At 36.1% G+C, this 23,770-nt stretch overlaps 1 protein-coding gene across 1 annotated transcript in view; it reads left to right on the top strand.

The window, feature by feature from the left end:
- HORMAD2 (HORMA domain containing 2) overlaps positions 1-23,770 on the top strand; it is an 80,804-nt gene that overhangs the window by 26,827 nt on the left and 30,207 nt on the right. The window contains exons 7-9 of the mRNA XM_017499644.2: positions 1,653-1,720; positions 4,304-4,461; positions 4,647-4,897. Coding sequence (XP_017355133.1) covers positions 1,653-1,720; positions 4,304-4,461; positions 4,647-4,897 — 477 coding nt within the window. The remainder of the gene's footprint in view (positions 1-1,652; positions 1,721-4,303; positions 4,462-4,646; positions 4,898-23,770) is intronic.

The raw sequence follows: 23,770 nt of genomic DNA, 5'->3' as shown, positions 1-23,770 counted from the left end.
AGTTTAATCACCATAAGCCAGTTTTCCCAGGAGCTGATCACCTGTAATTAAGTTTCATGTTAAGGTTTAAGATCAGCAAAACTGGGAGACTTAAAGTAACAGAAACACTGAGACTTTTTCTGATCAGTCTAACATCCTCATTCTCCCATTGTCAAGGATCAAATACTGAACCGGATGAATAAAGGACTTTTTTTGGAGCACGGAGGGACAGTCTCTCTGGTAGCCTGGGCTGAAGTGCAGTGATATAATCTCGGCTCACTGCAACCTCCACTTCCTGGGCTCAACTGATTCTCATGCCTCAGCCTCCTGAGTAGCTGGGATTATAGGCGTGCACCACCACAGCTGGCTAATTTTTGTATTTTTAGTAGAGACAGGGTTTTGCCATGTTGGTTGGCCAGGCTGGTCTTGAACTCCTGGTCTCGGGTGATCTGCCTACCTTGGCCTCCCAAAGTGCTGGGATTACAGGTGTGAGCCATTGTGCTTGTCAGCCATTCATTTTATTTTAAATAGAATATATCTCTTATGAGGAAATGTGTCCCTCTTTATTTCTAGTTTTCTTAACAATGAAGAGAGCACAGAGCAGTAGTATCTAGTTTTTAGTGCAGGACTGAAAAAACAAGACTAAGACTTTATGTCAGAGATCAGCGCTGCTTTTCTAATTTTTTCTTATTTTCCTGTTGCCACTGTAGTCTTCCCTGAATTACCGCAGTAGCCTCTTTATTGCTCTCATGGTTTTTATTTCTTGCGCTCTGCACTTTTGAAGGAGCCAGGGTGATGTTTAAAAAATGCAAATCACTCACCTGCTTAAAACCCTTCTGTAGACTTCTGGCTTACTTAGAATGAAATCCAAATCCCTTACCATGGCCAACAAGGTCCCATAGTCTTTTATAACCTTGTTTCCTGCATTCTCTCCCTTGCTCACTGGTTTCCAGCCACTGCGCCTCCTCTCTGATCCTAGAAGAGGCATCCCTTTTCACTTGAGAGGCTTTGTTTTGCTGTTCCCTCTGCCTGAAGCACCCACCCCTAAGATCTGCACACAACTGACCCTTGAGGCTCAACTCAAACCTCACCTCTTCAGCAAGTTCTTCCTTGGCCTTTGCAAACCGAAGCAGCAATTTTCTCCTTCATATACCTCTCAATCACAGCATCTGCTTCTTGTTCACAGCACTTACACTATCGGAATTAGCTTATTTCATTTGTTTATTTATTTATTAACTGTTTCCCATACTGGATTGTCTGTATATTCCGGAAAAACAGGGACCTTTTCTGTCTCATTCACCACTGTGACTCCAGTGCCTGGCACAAAGTAGACATTCAGTATAATATTTGTTACATGAATGAATGATTTCTCAAGTGGTTCTACTGTTCATTTACCTAATTGGGTTAGATACTTTACTCTGTGATTTCATTTTTCTAGCTTTAAAATGGTAATAATAGTATCTTTCATCTAATTTATTTTTAGCATGGAGGAGAAAAACTAGGTTGTCTTTATATTTGGAAATGTTACTCTTGAATAATGTGATGCTGTGAAACAGATATATAGGAAGTATAGTAGGTACACAGTGAAAATGTTCCTTATTATCAGGTAAGATTCTGGATTTCTTTTCTAAATTGTTTCTAAATTTTTTCTTTATTTCCTCTGGTTTTTGTAGAAAGTGACTGAGATGTACCAGTTCAAATTCAAATACATGAAAGAAGGAGCCACTATGGATTTTGACAGGTAGAATCTAACTGATTAATGAACATGAGAAATATATAGGATTGAGGTAAATGTAAGCTTCTTGAGGACAGAGAAAGGCCTTACACTTATTTTCAAATTCCCCCACGAACCCTACAGAAAACCACTATTATAAAAATGGGCTGCAACAATTGTTTACATTCCTGAAATCTATGGATTAAGCTGGTAGGAATAGAGAAAATGGCAGGCAGCCCAATGGTAGAAATTATATTAATAAGCTGCCTATATTCTGTTGATTGAAGTACTCCATAAGGCTCTGTCTACCCATTAATCCAAAGTTTCTCAACTGCTATGCCAAGATACTGATCCTCTCCATGCTCAATATAGACAGACTGTACCTGGAGTAGATAATACCTCTGGACTACTTGCCTATATGCACAACCTAGTATGTTATATAAATATTATTTTCTATCTGTCCTTGTATGAAAAGATTAGAAAGCACTGCAGTTTCCTATTACATTGAAAATTCTAAGTTTTAGGTATACTAATGGGTTAAATAGGAAACACAAGGACATTTGCTTCAGAAGGTCCCCAGTGCAGATGGAGATGTTTCATTGAAGAGCAACATTTATTTTTCTCCCAGTAGCTTTTGGATTCAGACCTGCCAGGAGGGACGGAGAGCTAAGTATTGCTGATGAGATGGCATATTAATGGAAGGTACAGATGATGGTGAAAAGCTCTGGAAAATTGAGGAATCCAAGTAAAGGGGATGGATGCCCCTGAAAGGAATGATGAGAGACATGACCTAATTTTCAATTTTCCCTACTGTTAGCTCTGGCTCATCATTTACCATGAGCTTGAGGACTTTTCTACAAGATTCACTCCCTTAATTATCCTTCCATTTGTAAAACCTACAGACAGCACTAGGGTGTGAAGAGAAAATCAGTTCCAAAAATGAGAATTAAAATATTACCTTTTATTAGCTAACATTGTATAATACTTTACAGCTTAGACAGCAGCACTTTTCATACATACTTTTTCACATAAAAAGTTACCTTTTATTCTCCAAAACTCAAATATATACTGATGGCCAGAATAAACTATTTTGTTCTGAAGGCACATATGCCAGGAGGTAAGCAGTAAAATAAAAATGGCCAGATCTTTCACATAATAAGGAAGACAGAAAGTAATGCATATTATTGGTTTCCTAGAGAAGAAAGATAGGCATTTGTTTAAATGGGAGTTCTGAATATGATTTTACTGATGTATCCTGTAGGATCCCATGAGCTACATGCCTATAGCCCTTCACTCTGGTTATCTACATTTGAATTGGTTAAATCTTGATTGGTAAAATTTTAAGTCGTTCAAAATTGGAAAAGGAGCTAATGTATTCACTTAATAAATGTTTGCTTCATGAATTCACACTGCCTCCAAAGATCAGTTAGGGAAAAATCCAATGGTTTAATTACTTAGGTTTATTTTTCAGATTAAGAGCTAACTTTGTTAATGGCGCTGTATAAATATATTGTAGTCATGGTCCTTCCTGGAAACTACTCAAATGTGAGACTAACTGGGGAAGAAAACTTAGTAGATAAATAAACAAAGTTTAGAATTGGAAGGCAATTTAGTCCAAATTGTTCATTTATTCATTAATTCAACAAATGTTGATTGAATAGCTTGGCACCAAACTCTGTACTGTGGAGATGAAAGATATAAGCCACTCACAGTCTAGAAGACAACCAGTTATCCTGAGGATAAGATGAGGGTATTGTCAGAGAAGACTTCCTTGAAGAGGTGGCATATGAGCTAGGTATTAAAGGATTGATTTAGGACAATCAGGAAGAGAAGTGGAAAAGCACAGTACCAGCAAAGTGAACAGCATATGCAAATATCGTGAGTGAGAGGAAACTGGGTAGTAGCTGCAAATGAGGATGGAGGTGACGATGTGACGGGTTGTGAAAGGAATTGTATACCACACTGAGTTTGATTGAAAGGTGATGGATATAATAGAAGAATTTTAAGTAAGAAGTACATGAGCAGATTTTCCTATTAGTAATGTTACTTCAGCAGTGATATGGAGAATATTTTGCGGTGTGGACAAGAAGGAAAACAGGAAAAATAGCTACTGTAGTAATCAACGCAAGATTGAGGAAGGGATACTTTTGAGAGATAATCAGATGGTAGAAAGGCCCAGAGCTGGTGATGGATTTTATGACTGAGAGTTGTAGAAATGTCTTTACACTTATCTCACAAATGAGCTAACTGACCTAGAGTGTGTCTAAATGACTTGACCAAGGTCATTCAGCTAGTTAGCAGCAGAGCTGATATTAGATGCCAGGTCACCTAATTCCAAATTCATTGTTCTTACTATTGTGGTATATGATTTTTTGCTAATCGATTTTTTTAAAAGATCATATTTTAAATGTTTTTAGGGAATTCGCTACTTAAGGAATTCTTTGTATATACATTGCAAAAAGTACCATCCCTCCCCTAATTTACATTCTAAAAAAGTCTCAGAATGTGTTAATGTTTAATTTATATTTAATCACAGTCAAAATTTTGTTCCTTTTGGCATAGATTGTCAATATTGTATATGATTGAAAAGTATGCTTTTTTGCTATATAGTTGTAGCAGCAGTACAAGCTTTGAAAGTGGAACAATCAATGAAGATATTAAGAAAGCCAGTGTTCTACTGATTCGTAAATTGTATATACTGATGCAGGACCTTGAACCACTTCCTAATAATGCTGTACTTACTATGAAACTGCACTACTATAATGCAGGTAGGTAGAAAACTTTAGGCTAATTCCTTCTTATTGCTGAAGTAATTGCTGAACTAATATTTTATATAAGTAGAAGGATTTTGCAAGCATCTGAAAGAGATGTCTGTTGCTACACATGAAAGATTAATCTAACTTGTTCTGTTGAAACTCAGTTTTCATGGCTTTTTGCTCTTTTCATTTTGCAGTGACCCCACATGATTACCAACCCCCCGGTTTTAAAGAAGGGGCGGATTCACAGTTCCTGCTGTTTGACAGGGAGCCTATCAACCTGCAAGTGGGATTCGTCTCCACTGGCTTTCATAGCATGAAAGTAAAAGTCATAACAGAGGCTACCAAAGTGACAGATTTGGAGAACAATCTGTTTCCGGAGAACAGCACTGCTGAGATCGCCCATCAGGGTCTAGACTGTGATGAGGAAGAAGAATGCAATGACCATGTAAGGCAAAGCTTTAGTGATTTTTTATTGTGTCAGTTAAACACAATTGATATTTTTCAGTTTCTACCCAGGGCATGTCTACACATGGAGTATGTCAGCTATAAAAACTGAAACAAGTCTGGGCACAATGGCTCACACCTGTAATCCCAGCACTTTGGGAGGCTGAGGCAGGTGGATCATGAGGTCAGGAGATCAAGACCGTCGTGGCCAACATGGTGAAGCCCCCTCTCTACTAAAATACACACACACAAAAAAATTAACTGGGCATGGTGGGATGCACTTGCAGTCCCAGCTACTTGGGAGGCTGAGGCAGGGGAATCACTCGAACGGCAGAGGTTGCAGTGAGCCGAGATCACGCCACTGCACTACAGCCTGGCAACAGAGCAAGACTTCATCCCCTCCCCCCACAAAAAAGAAAAGAAACAAGACTAGCCTCTAATGTCAAATAGTTTTTAATCTAAAACAGTTTAATCTTCTAAAAGGAAATATATTTTATTAGAAGAAATTGTAACTAGAAGAAAAAAGATTTTCTATTTATTTTATTAAAGATATCATAAATTTAGAAAATTTGAGGTTTTCTTTTCTACATTTATAAATGACATTTTTAGGATTTAAAAATATTCTTGGCATTTATTCATACTCATTGGAAGTATAAATCAGTTCTTAATATTGGGATAACTGGATGGGAGAAGTTGGGGAAGATAAATTTTATGGATAAACCCAAGTCAGAGTGAAAACAAATAATAATCAACTTCTGGTTATGTAGAGGGAGACGAGCTTTGGGGCTAAATCACTGGGGATAGTCAGTGGGATTGGAGCCAGTGGAGCCAAACTGCCAGGTCTCTGAGCTCTTTATCTTCCCTTTTGTACCAATAAAGACTTGGAGTTAGATTCTTTCTAGGGTCCCATTAGGCCCTATGTAACTCCATGCCCTTAACTGGCTGTTGTCTAGATAATAATGTCAACTGTATGTCAACATTGTGTTAAAAGAGTTCTGAGTCAGACGGAAAAAATTTCAGTAGGAAGGGATGCTATAAGATCTTTTCAGGAGGTATTTTAAGATTAGAATGATAACTTGTTTGCATAAGATAATTCGAGTCTTACTCAAAGATAGATGACTTTACTAGGTAACTTCTGAAGGTTCCTTCTAGTTCTTTAATTCTGTATTATGTTTAATACATTGAAAAGAGGTTCTAGTTGTTCTAGTTTTAATTCAATTAATATAAATAATGTAACCAAACAAGCAACAGGTTGTTTTTCATTTTTAGTGCTTTCTCGATGTTAGACATAAAAATGTCTTTGGATTTTGGTGCAATTTTCCTCTTCCAATTTTCCTCAAGGAAGATATAGCTAACATAGAAAGGGTAAAAAATGAAGGCTAGGAAAAGAATGTTTCAGCAATTTTTTGTTGTTGTTGTTTTTGAGACAGGGTCTCGTTCTGTTGCCCAGGCCGAAGTACAGTGGCACATCCATGGCTCACTGGTGCCTCAACTTATCAAGTAGTCCTCCTACCTCACCCCCTTGAGTAGCTGGGACTATAGGTACATGCCACCACATTCAGCTAATTTTTTATTTTTAAATTTTTTGTAGAGACAAGGGTCTCACTCACTATGTTGCCAGGGCTGGTTTCAAACTCCTGGGCTCAAGCAATCCTTCCACTTTGGCCTCCCAAAGTACTGGGATTATAGGTATGAGCCACCACGCTGGGCCTCAGCTACGTTTTTATTTGTGTTTTATTTTTTTGAGACAAAGTCTTGCTCTGTTGTCCAGGCTAACGTGCTGGAGTGTAGTAGTCAATCATAGCTCGTTGTAGCCTTGACCTTCTAAGCCCAAGTGATCCTTTCACCTCAGCCTCCAGAGTAGCTGTACCATAGTTGTATGCCACCACACTGAGCTAATTTTTAATTTTTTTGTAGAGATAGGGTCTCCCTCTGTTGCCCAGGCTGATCTTGAACTCCTGGGCTTGAGTGATCCTCCTGCCTTGGCCTCTCGAAGTGCTAGGATTACTCCAAACCTGGTTAGATTTTTATCTTTTATACTTGATCTTAGCCAAAAGGCCGAGAAGCGATAGATTTTTATCTTTTAATTAAGAATTTCTTTCTTTTTTTACCAAATGAAAGCAGGACAGCCAAAGAATGCATAGTTCAACTGATAGATTAAATAAGGAACGTGATAATAGTTTCCAAGCATACTTTTAGTTGAAATTATATGTACAAGATCTGGACTTTGTGGTAAACTCAGTTGATTGAAGTTCCTCTCTCAGCCAGCCAAACATATGGGAGAATTTTGTAAGTCTAGTGAAGTGGTCACTGTCACTTTACCACTAAGGATTCCTTTTTTTTCTTCATGGAATACATGGAACACACACACACACACACACACACACACACACACACACACACACACACATATTCATACATGTGTATACATATGTAGAACCTTTATTTCTTTAAAAATATCATTTTGAGATATACTATGCATATAGTAGGGTACATAAAAATAATATGTACAGCTTAAAGAATAATGAGAACCTCTATATATCCTCCATTTAGGCCAAGATGTAGAACGTTGCTACTACCTTAGAAACCACCATGTACCCCTTCCTCATTACACACCCCCAAGGTGACCACTCTCCTGATCTTCATGATAACCTTTTCCTTGCTCTTCTTTATAGTTTTGCCATGGATGAGTACATCTACTCATTTAAAATTTTTATATCAAAATAATCATATTTTGGGTATTCTTCTATGATTTTCTTCTTTTGCTTGAACCTCAAAATTGAGATTTAGCCATTGTGTGTGGTTGTTCTTTTATTTTCACTGCTGTAGAGTAGTGAAAAGTGTCTGTCTACTCTTGATAGACATTCTTTTTCATTGTTATAAACATTCATGTGCATACCTCCCATACACCTGTCAAAGAGGTCTCTTGGGAACGTATGAAATAGTTCTAGGCTTGTATATTTTCAACTTTATTAGGTAACGCAAAACTGTTTTCCTCTTACCAACTTACCCACTACCAACACTGGAAGAGCGAGCCCTACATTCTTGCCAACACTTATTGTCAGAGTTTATGTTTTCTGCCAATCTGCTAGAAATGAAATGGTAATGCCTCATGATGTTAATCTGAATTTCCCTGATTATTTATATGTTTGTGCATCTTTTCTTTGGCCATCCTATTTTTCTCATATTAAATAGCTGTTCGTGTCTTTTGTGCATTTGTCTATTGGGTTATTTTTCTTTTCCTCAGTGGTTTAAAAAATATGTGCTTAGTAATAATTCTTTTTCACTCATTTATATTGCAATATATTTTTTTTCATGTTTGTGGCTCATCTTTTTACTTTCTTTAAGAGGTCTTTTGATAAACATAAGTTTTAAATTTTAATATAGTCTAATCTTTTCCTTTAATATGTGCATTTGGAGATCCTTAAGGAATTCTCTATCCGAAGTCATTAATAATCTCATATTTTATTCTAGAAGCTTTAAAGTTTTTCTTTTGACATTTAGGTTTTTAATCCACTTAAAGTTTATTTTTGTTTATGGAATGAAATAGAACCAGACCTCCTTAACATTTTAAAATTCAAGTATAATAAACATACAGTAATTTTATACTGTAATTTTATGTATACTATGTAATTTTATGTATAATAATTATATAGCTCAATAAATATTCGCAAGCTGAATACTAGAGCTGAGACGAGGGTGATGCAAGCAAGGTGCCTAGGGAGCAGATTTAAAGGAAGATCTCAGGTGCTAAGAGTAAAGGCCTTCTTAAATTTTGCCCCCTGGACATCTTGCTTGCTTTGTCTTTGTCGCAGCCCTACTGAATAAACATGTGAAAGAAGCGCTCACATCAAGAAACAGAATTTTACTGGACCCCGAGAAACCCCCAGTTTTACTTTACAGTCACTCTTCTACTCAACAAGGCTATTGCTATCCTGACTTCTATTTGCATAGATTAGTTTCTCTTATTTATTGTATAGACATTGAATCATAGAGTATTTTTGCATGTTGTTGTAGACCATGCTGACAATTTATTCATTCTATTGTTGGTGTACATTTGGATAATTTCTAATTTTTGTCTATGATGGATAAAATACTTTGAATATTCTGGAACATGTTTTTTAGTGAAATAACTATACATTTCGGTGGGAATAGAACTACTAGGAGTAGAATTGCCAGGTCAAAGAGTATGTGTATATTTAGTTTTAATAGGTAGAGCAAAATAGTTTCCAAAGCAGTTGTGCCAGTTTACACTCCCATCAGCAATGTATGAGTTGTGGTTGCTTTACTTTCTCACTAATCCTTGGCATTTTCCATTTTTAAAATTTTAGCCGTTTTGGTAGGTGTGCAGTGGTATGTCATTGTGGTTTTAATTTGCATTTCCCTGATGACTAATGAAGAGGAGCACCTTTTTATACGTTTACTGGCCAAGCTGAATATCTTCTTTTGTGAAATATCTGTTCAAATTGTTTGCCCCTCCCTTGCCTTTTTTTTCCCTCTTGGATTGTCTTATTCTTACTGATTTGCAGGAGCTCTGCAAATATATTCTGGATATAAGTACTTTGTTGGATACATGTATTGTGAATATCTTCTGCAACTTTATGAGTTGCCTTCTTAATGAAGTATTTTGTGAACAGTTCTTAATTTTAATATATTCTAATTTATCAATCTTTTTGGCTGTATTCAGAAGTCTTTGGTACTGCTCGAGACATTTTTATCTACTTCAAAATTTATAGAGATGTACTTTATGTTTTTCTCTAAAAAAGGGAAATAATTACAGAAACAGAAGACAGATTTTTAAAATTATAAAAACCTCCAGGAATAACTTCATACCAAAAAATATGAATACCTGGCCTTTCTCTCCTCTACCATCAGGTATTCATATATTTTGGTATGATATTATTAGTGGAAGTCTCATAATTTTTAAAACACCTTCTATTTCTGTAGTTATTTACCTTTTTTCATATCTGGTGCTGTTCATTTGTATGTCATATATTTTTCTTATGTTTGCCAAAAATTAACATTTTTTATTAGTCTTTTCAAAAAGTCATCTTTTGGTTGTGCTGATCTATTGCTTTTTTTTTTTTTGGTTTTCCATTTCATTTACAAGTAATCCTCCCACCTCAGCCTCCCAAGTAGCTGTGACTATAAATGGGTGCCATCACACCTGGCTAATTTTCGTACTTTTTGTAGAGGCAGGATTTCACCATGTTGCCCAGGCTGGTCTCGAACTCCTGAGCTCAAGCCATTTGCTGGCCTTGGCCTCCTAAAGTGCTGGGATTATAGGTGTGAACCACCATGCCCGGCCCATCTTTGTCTTTTTCTATTTCTCTGGTTTGGTTTGTCTTTCTGACTCCAAATTGAACTTTCCATAAATGTATAGACATGCATATACTACAGGTACCTTAGATTCAACATCTTCAAATGGAATTTTAACTTCTGACCAAACATGTACTTCCTCATCCTAGGTTCCTTATCTTGTATTGCACCATCACTTTTCTAACCAATCTGACCAGGAATGGGTTCAACTCCTATTTCTCCTCACTTCCTACATTCTTTTGGTACACAATTTCCATGTGCTTTGCCTCTGAAGTATTTATCAAATCTGGAACTGTTACCACTGTGCTGATTCAGGCTGTCATCATTGCTTTCTTGGTGAATGATAGCTGAGTCTTCTAACTGGGTCTCCTTGATGTCATCATTGTCTCTCCATTCTGTCTTCCAGAGTGTCAGAGAATGAGGCACTCAAATATTTCAAATATTTTAAGTTGATTTATTTAGTGTAATTGCAAAGGGCAGAACAAGAACCAGTAGACGAAACTTATGTTGATTTTGGCTCAATAGAAGGAAAAATTTTCTCTTAAAAAATTTTAAAGCAATATTGTTGTAACATTAATCTAAAAAGCAATGAAAATCTTCTGCTGTCCCATCATCCTATCAATAGTGTTTTTATTTTTATATGTCCCATCCTCTCCAGTATTTTTTCATTGATTTATATATTCGTATATAGTTTTAATCATGGTATATGTGAATTTTTTTCTTTCTTTTTATTGTAAATTTATTTTTATACTTAACATTATCGATTTTGTAAATATGATCCACCTTAATCTTTATATTTTTAATTTTAATGATTTCTTGTTTTTTTTGGGCATACTACCATTTCCCTACTTTGAAACATTTAGGCTAATTCCTGATTTTGCTATTATAAAGTGTTGTAATAAATACCTTTGTACATGTGAAAGCATTTTAAAATTTTTTCTATGAATATAGCATCAGAAGTGAAATTTACAGAGCTTAAACATTTGTATGGCTCTCAAATGAGTAGTACCAAATCATTTTCCAGAAGCTGCCAGGTTCTCTACCTCCTCAGGGTTGATTTTCTAACAATGATAACTACTTAAACCTGGTTGCCTTGTGAAGGCGTGAGCTCCAGTGTCACAAGCTGTGCTCAAGTGCAGATATACACATGTGTTCAAGATAGAGTAGATGATTATCTCTAGGGTGTTGCAAAAGTAAAATCATGATTTAGTGGAAAGGTTGAACTAGATTGATCTCTGAGATATCTTTCATGCTAGGATTCTCTGGGATATTTTTTGAATTCCTTTTAAAAGAATAATGCCCTGCTAAGCACTGTGAGGAAAACAAAGACATATAAGATATAGCCTGTGCCCTTTAGAATTGTGGCTGAAGAGATAACACCTACATAATGTAATAAAAAGATAATACTAGAGTGTATGAATGATAGAAATAATATTAACAATTTCGAGCACTGTTCTCACAGTTTTACATATATTATCACCTTCAATCTTCCTAGCTATTTTATAAAGTAGATACTATTGTTACCGTCATTTTACAAATGAGGAAACTGAGCCAGAGAAATTAGCCCAAGACTCCATACATAGTGAATATGTAACAGACAGAATTCAAACCCAGGCAGTTGAACTCCAGAGTACTAGGGTTATAGAAAAAAGGATAAATTGGCACTGTGTGGGAAAGTTTCATTAAGTTGGTGATCTTTTTTTTCTTTCTTTCTTTTTTTTTTTGAGATGCAGTCTCACTATGTTGCCCAGGCTGGTCTTGAAAACTCCTGGGCTCAAGAAATCCTTCCACCTCAGCCTTCCAGGTAGCTGAGATCATAGGTATGTGCCACCATGCCTAGCTTGATTTGGTGATTTTGTGGATGAATCATATTTTGATTGGCAGGGATCAAGGCAGAGGACATTCTAGGCAAGTTGGAAAGTCCAGTATGGTAGCAGCAGAGATTCTGTCTCTATGACAGAATTACAATACTGAATGTTCCACACCTTTCCTGTATCCTATATAGCTTTGCTGAAATTTCTTTACTCTTGATAACCACTGATGCAAAGATTTTTTAAAACTTTAAAGATAATTTATAATTTAAATTTTATTTAAAATTAAAATAGAAAGTTTATAAAATCTTGATCAAACAACTTAAATTGCTTTTCTACCAATGATTATAGTAAAGAAGGAATTTAACACAATCATCTTGTTGTGAGACTGTTAAAAATAAAAAGATTTTAATAAAATTTTCAGGTTATTTCTTATTTAAGTCACAGAAAGGCAAATATAACAGTGTTTCTACTAATAGTTGAAGTTATTCAATAATTGTACTATTCACTTTCTGGTGTGATTCTTAAGATCCAAGGAATAATATGAAAGCGAGATTATAATTTGGCAATGGATTCAGAATTGATAAAAGCACACATGCTTGAAACTTAAGAATTCTTAAATTATAAGAACTCTAAAAACCTAACTCCACTTGAAAAATAGAACATGAAATTGTCCAGGGAATCTTAGGACCATACAGGGTTCTGTAAAATGCCTAAATGTGCCCTTATCAATTAATCTGCCCCCACCCCCCACCCCCAACACTTTCAGGACAGGTCTTTATTCTTTTCTTTTCTTTTTTTGGAGTCAGGGTCTCACTCTGTCACCCAGGCTGGAGTGCAGCGGTGCAATCTTGGCTCTATGTAATCTCTGACTCCTGGGATCAAGCCATTCTCCCACCTCAGCCTCCCGAGGTGTGTGCCACCATGTCTGGCTAATTTTTATGTGTTTTATGGAGACAGGGTTTCACCCTGTTGCCCAGGCTGGTCTCCAACTCCTGAGCTCAAGCAACCCACCCTCTCCCACCTCCACGTTACTAAGTACTAGGATTTCAGGCAAGAGCCACCATGCCTTGTCAGGTCTTCCTTCCTAAAAGGGGTGTTTTGGGCTTAAGGTGTAGCTAGTAAGGCTACACAAACACAAAGGTACCTCACATAAATCTGGGAAGTTGGTTAGTTTTTTCCCTGTCATAGTCGACAGATAGCAGTAGACATGCCCACTGAAGACAACTTCCCCTAAAGACTCTTAGACAGGCTTCCTCAAAAAACTAACCTATATGGTGCTAATCAATATATGTTCTGTAATTTGTTGTAGAATCTTACTTCAATATATGCGAAGTTTAAATGCTGAGGGAAAAGTACTGCTTTTCAGTAGAGATAGTTAACCCAGTCTCCTTAAAAATCTCTAGTAATTACTTACAGAGACAGCAATAAAAAGATGGAGGGCTAATGTTGGGCAGGTCTGTTTTGGAGACTAATTGTTCCAGTTTATTAAGTCATTATAGTTCTTTGAAAATTAATATTTTAACCATATTTTTAGGCAGGGGTCTACTATAATTTTCTAATTTTCTGAAATACTTATGTGTCTTTATACCTCCAAATATGGTTGCCAGACACTCTCTGCAGCTTTTCTTCTAGGCCTTTCTTTTGCAACTAGAAATCTTGATCCAGAATGGTATTTTTTTCATCTGTAACATATTAATTTCACTGAAGCATAAATAATTCATACAAATGATGTTTTTTTGAGAATCAGCTGTAGGCAAAGAATTCTGTTTTCTTATAAGAGCCACAAATTTTTTAAAGTTTATTCAATCATTTATCATTTGATTTAGTTACAATGAATGGTTTGCTTTTTAAGCATATTCCAAACATATGCACTCCATTTCACTATTTTCTAAGTGTAATAAAAATGGTTTGCATTTTGCCTGGATTTCTGCATCTTATTTCAATTTAAAAGTAATGTTTTGTTTTGTTTTTCAGACAGAGTCTCGCTGTGTTGCCCAGGCTGGAGTGCAGTGGCACAATCTCTGCTTACTGCAACCTCCTGGGTTCAAGCAATTATCCTGCTTTAGCCTCCAAAGTAGCTGGGACTACAGGCACCTGCTACCATGCCCAGCTGATTTTGTTTGTTTGTTTTTTTATTAGAGACAGGGTTTCACTATGTTAGCCAGGCTGGTCTTTGAACTCCTCCTGACCTTGCGATCGCCCCACCTTGGCCTCCCAAAGTGGTGGGATTACAGGCATGAGCACCATGCCTGACCAAAATAATGTTTTATGATAGCTTTTTTCTTTCTGATGAATTCCACCAAAGAATCCACAAATTATAACAATATGTAGTTTACCTAATGTATTTTTTTCCTCCATGAAGCTCATTCTCACTCTTTTGTGCCAACACAATTAAAGTGTAAATGATTTATTCTTAAGAAATTAGAATGTAAAGTACATTGTTTCCAAGGTAAATGGTAACATTTAAGTATGGACTAGAAAGATATTTTTCTGAATTCCTTAGAATTGCTTTGTATTCCAAATAGCAGATTAAAACAAGAGCCTTTTCATTCAGAACCTATTTTCTCCTACTAAGCTCTGAACTGAAGTTTTGTATTTTTTGAGGTGTAATCGGATGATTTTCATAGCATCACATCTCCTGAAGCATATATGCCTTCTTTGATATAACCTAGTGTTGGCAAGAATATCTCAGATTCTTGGAAGTGGGATTGATTATTGGAAGCACTGGAAGAGGCACATTATTTACAGAAAATATCCAACCTTAAAAACCACACATCAGGCCGGGTACAGTGGCTCATGCCTGTAATCCCAGCACTTTAGGAGGCTGAGGTGGGCAGATCACTTGAAGTCAGGAGTTCGAGACTAGCCTGGCCCAGGTTGTGAAACCTCATATCTACTAAAAACACAAAAATTAGCTGGACACGGTGGTGCATGCCTGTAATCCCAGCTACTCAGAAGTCAGAGGCACGAGAATCACTTGAACCTAGGGATTCCAGGCAAGAGCCACCATGCCTGGTCAGGTTTTCCTTCCTAAGGAAGAAAGGTTGCAATGAGCCAAGATTGCGCCACTGCATTCCAGCCTGGGTAGCAGAGCGAGACTCGTCTCAAAAAAACAAAAAAACCACACACATCATTCTTTCTTCGTCATGAGACTGCAGTCCTTTTCATTAAGTTTCCTTTTGTCAAATAGAAAATTCTTTTCAATTAATTTTTCTGTTTTGCATTCTAGAATGTAATTGTTATCCTCTGTTAACAGTGCAAAGAGAAATGAAAGTTGGTTGACTTTCCCATCAGTCTTATAAGTCATTTCTTTTTTTGTATGAATCATTCTATAACATATCAGACAATTATTTCCTTCCTTTTGTAAGTTGGAAGAGCCACACTGGTTATCTGTATATGCTTCACTTACATTAAAAAATATATTGATATGTATTATAGCAGAAAAAAAGTCAGGCATAGTGACTAATCTTAGAAATGCTTTGGATGTTACGATTAATAAGTCCTAGCATTAAAATAATTAAATTTTGTTTACAAAAGAGTAAGAATATTCCGTTTGGTTAAAAAAGAGTTGCCCGTAACAATACAATGTTATCATTACACCAAAATCAATGAAATATTAGATTTCATTTAAATTCAAATGTTTTTCATAGTGACTTTATTGAGATTTTTATTCAATTGCACATTAGAAAAAAGTATAATGATAATGTTACCCAATTTCCTATGACTATAATCAGTTGGCTGATTTTTCTAATACCAGTATGTGTTTTAAAGTTTTCTATTTGATGCTAAATTGTCTGTTGGTACACAGATGAATTATGCTTGTGAAAAAATCTAGGCATTATAAGGGGAGTAATTCTTTTAGCATTTATATTAGGATCTCAAAATTGAGAGTTAAGACTTTAGAAGACCATTGTCCTTCTAACAACAGTAAATTTAGAAACACAATTGACCCTTTGTATTTGTGGATTCTGCATTACTGGATTCAGCCAACTGTGGGTTTTAAAAAAAAAAGGGTGGTTGGGTCTGTACTGAACTTGTACAGGCTTTTTTTCTTGTCCCCCATTATTCTCTAAGCAATACAGTGTAACTATTTATGTAGCATTTATGTTGTATAGGGCATTATAAATAATCTAGAACTAATTTAATGTATATGGGAAGATGTACATATGATGTACATGTGATATGCCAATACTGCGCCATTTTATATAAGGGACTTGAGCATCCATAGATTTCATGCCTGTGGGTGTGGAGTATGTGTGCCCTGGAACCAATTTCTCATGGATACAGAGGGATGACTATATACTTTATGAGCCATTACCTAGCTGTGCTTTTTCTGCACAATGGAGGGCTCTTTCTGCTTTGGTAGCCAAAGTTAGAACAAACAAACATTATCACTAAGGGTATCATTTTGACATTTAAACAAGGCTACATGAAACTCCTTGTGAAGAAGGTTTAAAAGAATGTTCTACTGGGGCTGGATATGGTGGCTCAAGCCTGTAATCCCTGCACTTTGGGGGGCCAAGGCAGGCGGATCACCTGAGATCAGGAGTTCAAAACCAGCCTGGTCAACATGGTGAAACCCTGTCTCTACCAAAAATACAAAAAATTAGCCATGCATTGTGGTGCGTGCTTTTAATCCCAGTTACTTGGGAGGCTAAGGGAGGAGAATCACTTGAACCCAGGAGGTGGAGGTTGCAGTGAGCCGAGATCACACGATTGCACTCCAGCCTGGGTGACAGAGCAAGGCTCTGTCATCAAAAAAAAAAAAAAAAAAAAAAAAAAAAAGAGATTTTACTATATTCTAATCAACAATAGGTTATCAGCATTTATTCAGTCAATAAATTTATATTGAGGCCTACTATACTTGAGTCATCATAGGAGGGTAGTGTACACAAAGATGAATAGGCCAAATCCCTGATTCAAAATTGATTAGGGGAAGTGAAACAAACAAATATCTATTTATTATATAATAATAATAATCACCACTTATTAAGTGCCCACAAAAGGCTGTGTATATATGTGACTCTAATTAATCCCAACAACTTTGTATGATATTTTATAGCTGAAGAAACAGAAGTTCAAAGGCATTAAGCAGCATGTCCAAGATTGCCCAACTAGAGAGCATCAAAATCAATATTTCAATCTAGGTCTCTCTGGCTCCAAAACTCATACTCAATTTGTTAAATCATATATTCACCCATGTAGAGGAGAGTGTATAAAATCTCAGAAGAGAGGTAAAAACTCTATGTTAGAATGACCAGATTCCACTTTCACTCATGAAAGAATAATGTAAGAGTTACCCTCTTGCTGTCAACAACTAGAAAACTGGGTAAAATATATGAAGCAACTGTTTTCAGACATTAGACAACAGGCATGCGGAAATTGAATCCTTGACAGAAGAAAAGTGAGACAAGCCTTAAAATAAAAAAAAAAAACACTCAGCAGTATATATGAATATGTGTGTGTGTGTGTGTGTATTCGTCTTACTAGTTCTGTTTCTCTGGAGAACCCTGACTGATATGTTGCTGAATTCATCAAAGAGTTCTAATAGTTTTTTTTAGAGGATTCCTGAGGATTTTCTATATACAAAAGCATGTAATCTGCAAATAGATATAGTTTCACTTCTTCCTTTCTGATCTGGGTGACTTTTATTTCCTTTTCTTATCTAATTGCCCTGTCTAGAACCTCCATTACAATGCTGAATAGAAGTGAAGAGACATCTTTATCTTTTTCCTAATCTTAGAGGAGAAGCATCTAATTTTTCACCATTAGGTATGGGTCTTTGTTTTAGGTGCCCTTTGAAGAAGTTCCCTTCTTAGTCGGCTGCGTTTTTTAAATCATGGAAAGGTATTGGATTTTGTCAAATGCTTTTTCTGCAGCTCTTGAAATGATCATGTAACTTTTGCTTTTAATTCTTATTACATTAATTGATTTTTATATATTAAACTAAGCTTACATTAATTGATTTTTAGAGATTAAGCCAAGCTTACATTCCTGAGATAGATCCCTCTTTATCATTGTGTGTTTGTGTGTGTGTGTGTGTGTGTGTGTGTGTGTTTATATTGCTAGATGTTTTGTTAATATTTTGTTGAGGATTTTTGTGTCTAATATGTGAGAAATATTGATCTGTAGTTTTCTTGTGTTGCCTTTGGTTTTGTTACACTGGCTTCATAACATGAGTTGAATTAGCCCAGTGTGGTGGTACACACCTGTAATCCCAGCTACTCGGAAGGCTAAGGCATGAGAATTGCTTGAGCCTGGGAAGCAGAGGTTGCGGTGAGCTGAGATTATGCCATTGCACTCCAGCCTGGGCAGCAGAGTGAGACTCTGTCAAAAAAAAAAAAAAAAAAGTTGAAAAGTTTTCACTCATCTACTTTTTGGAAGAGTTTGTGAAGAGCTGGTATTGATTCTTTTTTAAATGTTTGGTAGAGTTTAGTAGTGGAGCTGTCTGTTACTGGGCTTTTCTTTTTGTGGATAGTTTTAAAAATTATTTTTATTTATTTATTTTATTATTATTTTTTCTTTCTTTCACAAGCAGGTATGATTTTTTTTTTTTAAATAGAGAAGAAGTCTCACTCTGTCACTCAGGCTGGAGTGCAGTGATGCGATCTTGGCTCACTGCCAACCTCCTCCCCTCACCCCCGGTTCAAGCAATTCTCTTGCCTCAGCTTCCCTAGTAGCTGGGACTACAGGCACGAACCACCATGTCTGGCTAGTTTATTTGTATTTTTAGGAGATAGGGTTTCACCATGTTGGCCAGGTTGTTCTCAAACTCCTAACCTTACATGATCTGCCTGCCTTGCCCTCCCAAAGTGCAGGGATTAAGGGTGTGAACCACCGTGCCCGCCTTTTTTTTTTTTTTAATTGAGGTTTCAGCAAGGCTGTGTTTCATGTCTTTTTATTGTACCTCTATTCCTCCTTGACTTGTTTTCCTTTGCACTGAGTGAATGAAGCATTTTAATTTCTTTAATAATTTTTCACTATTTTTTTGAATTTCTTTAGTAGTTACACTAGGGTTTATCATGCATATCCTAATTTATCAGACTCAGTTTCAGGTTTATACTGGCTTAATTCCAGTGAGACAGGGCAATATTATCCTTATGTAGTCTATTTTCTCCCTTTTTTGGTATTATTTTTATGCATATTACATCTATTAATGTTACAAGCTCAACAATTATTGCTATAATTGCTGCTTTATCATCTATAGCTATTTCCTTGCACAAACGGCTGTTCTCCTACTTACCTCCTTTGTGCTGTTATTGGCAAATATGCTACATTTAAGTTTTAGGTCAAACAATATACCATATGCATTTTATTTTATACAACTTATATAAAATTTAGTTCATTTAAGGTAATAAAGGAGAAAATGTGCATTTATATTGCCTTTTACAATTGCATTTTAAGAGCACCTTTATTGATGCTGTTTGTTTTCTCATGTCAGTTTGAATTACTGTGTGTTGTGATAATTTTCAGCCAGAATAATTTTCTTTAGTATTTCCTGTAAGATAAATCTGCTAGCAAAATTCTCTCAGTTTTTGTTTTTCTTGGAGTGTTTTTATCTTTGTTTTTTAAAGATAGCTTTACTCAATAAAGAATCCTTGGTTGACAGTTTTCTTTCCTTTGAACACTTTGAATATGTTGTCTAACCTCCTAACTGGCCTCCATTGTTTCTGCTAAGAAGTCAGCTGCTTGCCTTATTGGGATATCCTTTTTAGTAATGAGTCATTTTTTCTCTTGTTGTTTTTAAGATTTTCTCCTTGTCTTTGGTTTTCAGCATTTTTACCATGATTTCTATTTGTGGATCTTTTTGCTACTCAGAAGTACAGGTTTAGGTATGCCCAGCAGTCATCCTGAGATAATGGTGGTTGATATGCCTTGGATATTTATCCTGCCCAATCCTCATGTTGAAATGTAACTGGAGGTGGGACCTGGTGGGAGGTGTTTGGGTCATGGGGGCAGATCCCTCATGGCTTTGTGCTGTCCTTGTAATGGTGAGTTCTTGCAAGATCTGGTTGTTTAAAAGTGTGTGGCACCTCTGTGCTCTCTCTCTCTTGCTCCCACTCTTGCCATGTGAGACACTTGCTCCCCCTTCACCCTCTGCCATAATTGTAAACTTCCTGAGGCCCACAGCAGAAGCTGATGCCAGTGCTATGCTTTCTGTACAGCCCACAGAACCACGAGCCAATTAAACATCTTTTCTTATAAATTACCCAGCTTCAGATATTTCTTGGTTGTAACACAAGAATAGCCTAATACAGTGATTTCATCTGGGCTTTCTTTGGCCATTTCTTTCCCTGCTCAGTTACTAAACACAACTAGTTGCTGGTGATTGCTCCCTTATTTTTACCAGTGCCCAAGGCATAAATTACTCTATAGTTTAGTCCAACCAAATTTGGACTTTTTTAAAGGGATAGTAACTGAGGTTCCAGTGTTTTGTTCTGACTACAGGAGGGCTTCTCTCAGTTATTTATTTGCTGATTCTCTCCTGAAAACTAGCCAGCCTACAGTTTAGCAAATATCTCTAATAAATCTACCAATCTCCTTCTAATTGCCTTTTGATACAACATCCATTGTATTTGAGCATGTCTTTATCCTGGAATTTCTTCATGTTCTGTTGCAATACAGTCTCTGTCTTTGGAAAGAGATTAAGAGCTATCTATTTATGCCCTGCTTCTCCCCTTGGAAAAATATCTGAGCCACAGCTCTGGAGCTAGGTATGGGGACAAAAGTGTGCTTGTATCCTAGTGACACTGATGCTTTAGGAGCTGAGTGCTGAGTGGAGGGGGGGCAGTAGACTCAGATCTTCTTAGCTTTCCTCTCTCAGCATAGAACCACTGCCTTACAAACCAGGGCAAGAGGGATTGAAACCTCCCCATTCTCAGTGGTACTATAACCTAGGCAGAACTTCCATCTCACCAGTGAGGCTGGGTAGAAGAAGGAAGCCCCCACCTCACAGCCATACTCACATAGAATTTAGCAATAGCTGGGGGCAAGATGAAAAATACTAATGTCCTATGAAGATAGCCCTCAGAGTGGGAGCTTGGGAGAGAGGGAGGCTTGTGTTCTTGGCTATCCCAATCTATAATGGAATGGAGTGTGAGCTGGGAGGGTGGAGGAAATGGTCTTGGGACAAATACCACCAACTTTTGTTGTTCTTGGCAAATTTTAGAAGATATTCTTGAATAGATGCTTCTTCATTTACTGTATGCCTTTAGGTATACCAGAGACTTCAATTTCTAAAAACAGTTTTTAGCAGTTTTGCTGGAGAGCTGATCTGTGGACCTCCTCACATTGACATGTGGGAAATTGATCTCTTTTTTTTTTTTCCCATTTATTTATTTTATTGTATTTTAGGTTTTGGGGTACATGTGAAGAACATGCAAAATTGTTGCATAGGAACACACATGGCAGTGTGATTTGCTGCCTTCCTCCCCATCACCTACATCTGGCATTTCTCCCCCTGCTATCCCCCCCCAGCTCCCCACCCCCCACCATCCCTCCCCTATTTCCCCCCAACTGACCCCAGTGTGTAGTGAAATTGATCTCTTACACAATATTCTGGCAAAGGCAAAACTATAGGGGCAGAAAAATAACAGTAGTTGCCAGGGCTGAGAGTGAGGTTTAACTACAAAGGGAAATTGAGGAGTTTTGGGCTGATGAAACTGGTTTATAGTTTCATTGTATATACATTTGTCAAAATTCACAGAACTGTACACTAAAAAGAATAATTTTTACAGTATGTAAATTATACCTCAATAAAATAAATGGGAAAGCTATTATAAATATGCTCAAATATTTAAAGGAAAGCATAAACATAATGAAGAGAAAAGTGGAAGGAGTTTTTAAAAAGGTCCAAATAAACCCCAGAGCTGAAAAATACCATATCCAAAATTTTAAAATATCACTGGATGGGTTTAACAGCAGATCAGAAGCTATAAAAACAATAGATCAGTGAACTTGAAGTAGAACAATAGAAGCTATTCAAATTGAAGCATAATGAAAAAACAAAACAAAATGAAAAGAATAGGACCTTGGTGACTTATGGGACAACATCAAGCAGTTTAAGCCATGTGTAATGGAAATCCCAGAAATCTTCTGGGATTTTAAATGGTAATGTCTGTAAATGTTACAAACTGATGAATTCTATCAAATAATTAAGGAAGAAATAATACTAATTTTGAACAAAGTCTTTAAGAATATAGAGGAGAAGACTTTACAACTCATTTTATGAGGCCAGAATTATCCTGATACTAAAACTGAAGACATTCCAAGAAAACAAAACTATGGACTACAATACCTCTCATGAACACAGATGCTAATGTCCTTAACAAAATAGTAGAAAACTGAATCCAGTTTTCTGGAAAGGATAATGTGTCGTGACTGATGTGGTTTATCCCAGTAATACATGGTTGGTTTAAAATTTGAAAATTAGCCCATGTAATTCACCATGCTACAGAATGGAGAAAAACCACATGATCATCTCTATAGATGCAGAAAAAGCATTCAACAAAATTCAACATCCATTTGTGACTTGAAAAAATGTAAACTTCAAGAAAACAAGGAGTATAAAAGAACTTCTTCAACTTTATAAAAGATATTTACAAAGAATCTAAAGGTGACATTATACTTAATGGTGAAAGATTAAATACTTTGCACCTAAGACAGGAAATAAGACTCTTACCACTTATAGTAAACATTATACTAGAGGTCCTACTAGCTAATTAAGGTAAGAGTAAGAAATAAAGGTATGTAGATTGGAAAGGAAGACGTAAAACTTAAACTTTTTTGAGAATGATATGATTGTATAATAGAAAATCCTAAGAAATCTGCAAGAAAAGCACCACCAGAACTAATATATAATAAATGAATTTAGCAAGGTCACATATTAATACATAGAAATTTGTTGTGTTTCTCTATACTGTCAATGAAAAACTGGAAAGGAAATTTTTAAATACTATTTACAATAATATAAAAATTTATAAAAATATGTAGGGCTAAATTAATAAGACAGATGCCAAGATGTGTGCAATGAAAACTACAAAACGTTGCTGAGAGAAATTAAAGAAGACCTAAATAAATGCAGATATGTACCATATTCATGGACTGGAAGACTCATTTAAGTTGTTAATTTTCCCCAAATTGATCTATACATTCAGTGCAATCCCACTAGAAACTTTACAGCCTTTTTTTTGGTAGGAATTGACAAGTTGATTCTAAAATTTAATTGGGAATGGAAAGAACCTAGAAAAGTCATAAAATTTTTGAAAAAGAACAAAGTTAGAGAACTTTATCAGATTTCAAGACTATAAAAGTACAGCAAACAAGATAAGGTGACATTGTGCTAAGGATACACAGATCAGTGGAACAGGATGCAGAGTTCAGAATTAGATCCACACATATATAGTTAATTAATTTTGCATAAAAGTACCAAGGTAAAATAGTTTTTTTAAACTAGTAGTACTATTTTTTTCCATATGGAAAAAAAAATGAACCTCAACCCTTACCTCACATTGTACACGATTGACTATAAATAGATTAAAGACCTACATATAAGAGCTAAAATTATAAAACATCTGAAAGGAAACATGGGATAAAACTTTCAGGAAAAACTTAGGCAGTACCCTAAAAGTACTAACCATAAAATAAAAAAATACTGATAAGCTGGACTTTATCAAAATAAGAAAAACTTCTCTCCCAAAGACATTATTAAGAAAATGAAAAGGCAAGCCAAAAACTAGGAA

The sequence above is a fragment of the Cebus imitator genome, unplaced genomic scaffold, assembly GCF_001604975.1.
Source record: "Cebus imitator isolate Cc_AM_T3 unplaced genomic scaffold, Cebus_imitator-1.0 Scaffold258, whole genome shotgun sequence".
Classification (NCBI taxonomy): domain Eukaryota; kingdom Metazoa; phylum Chordata; class Mammalia; order Primates; family Cebidae; genus Cebus; species Cebus imitator.
This window is presented reverse-complemented; position numbering and strand designations above follow the sequence as displayed.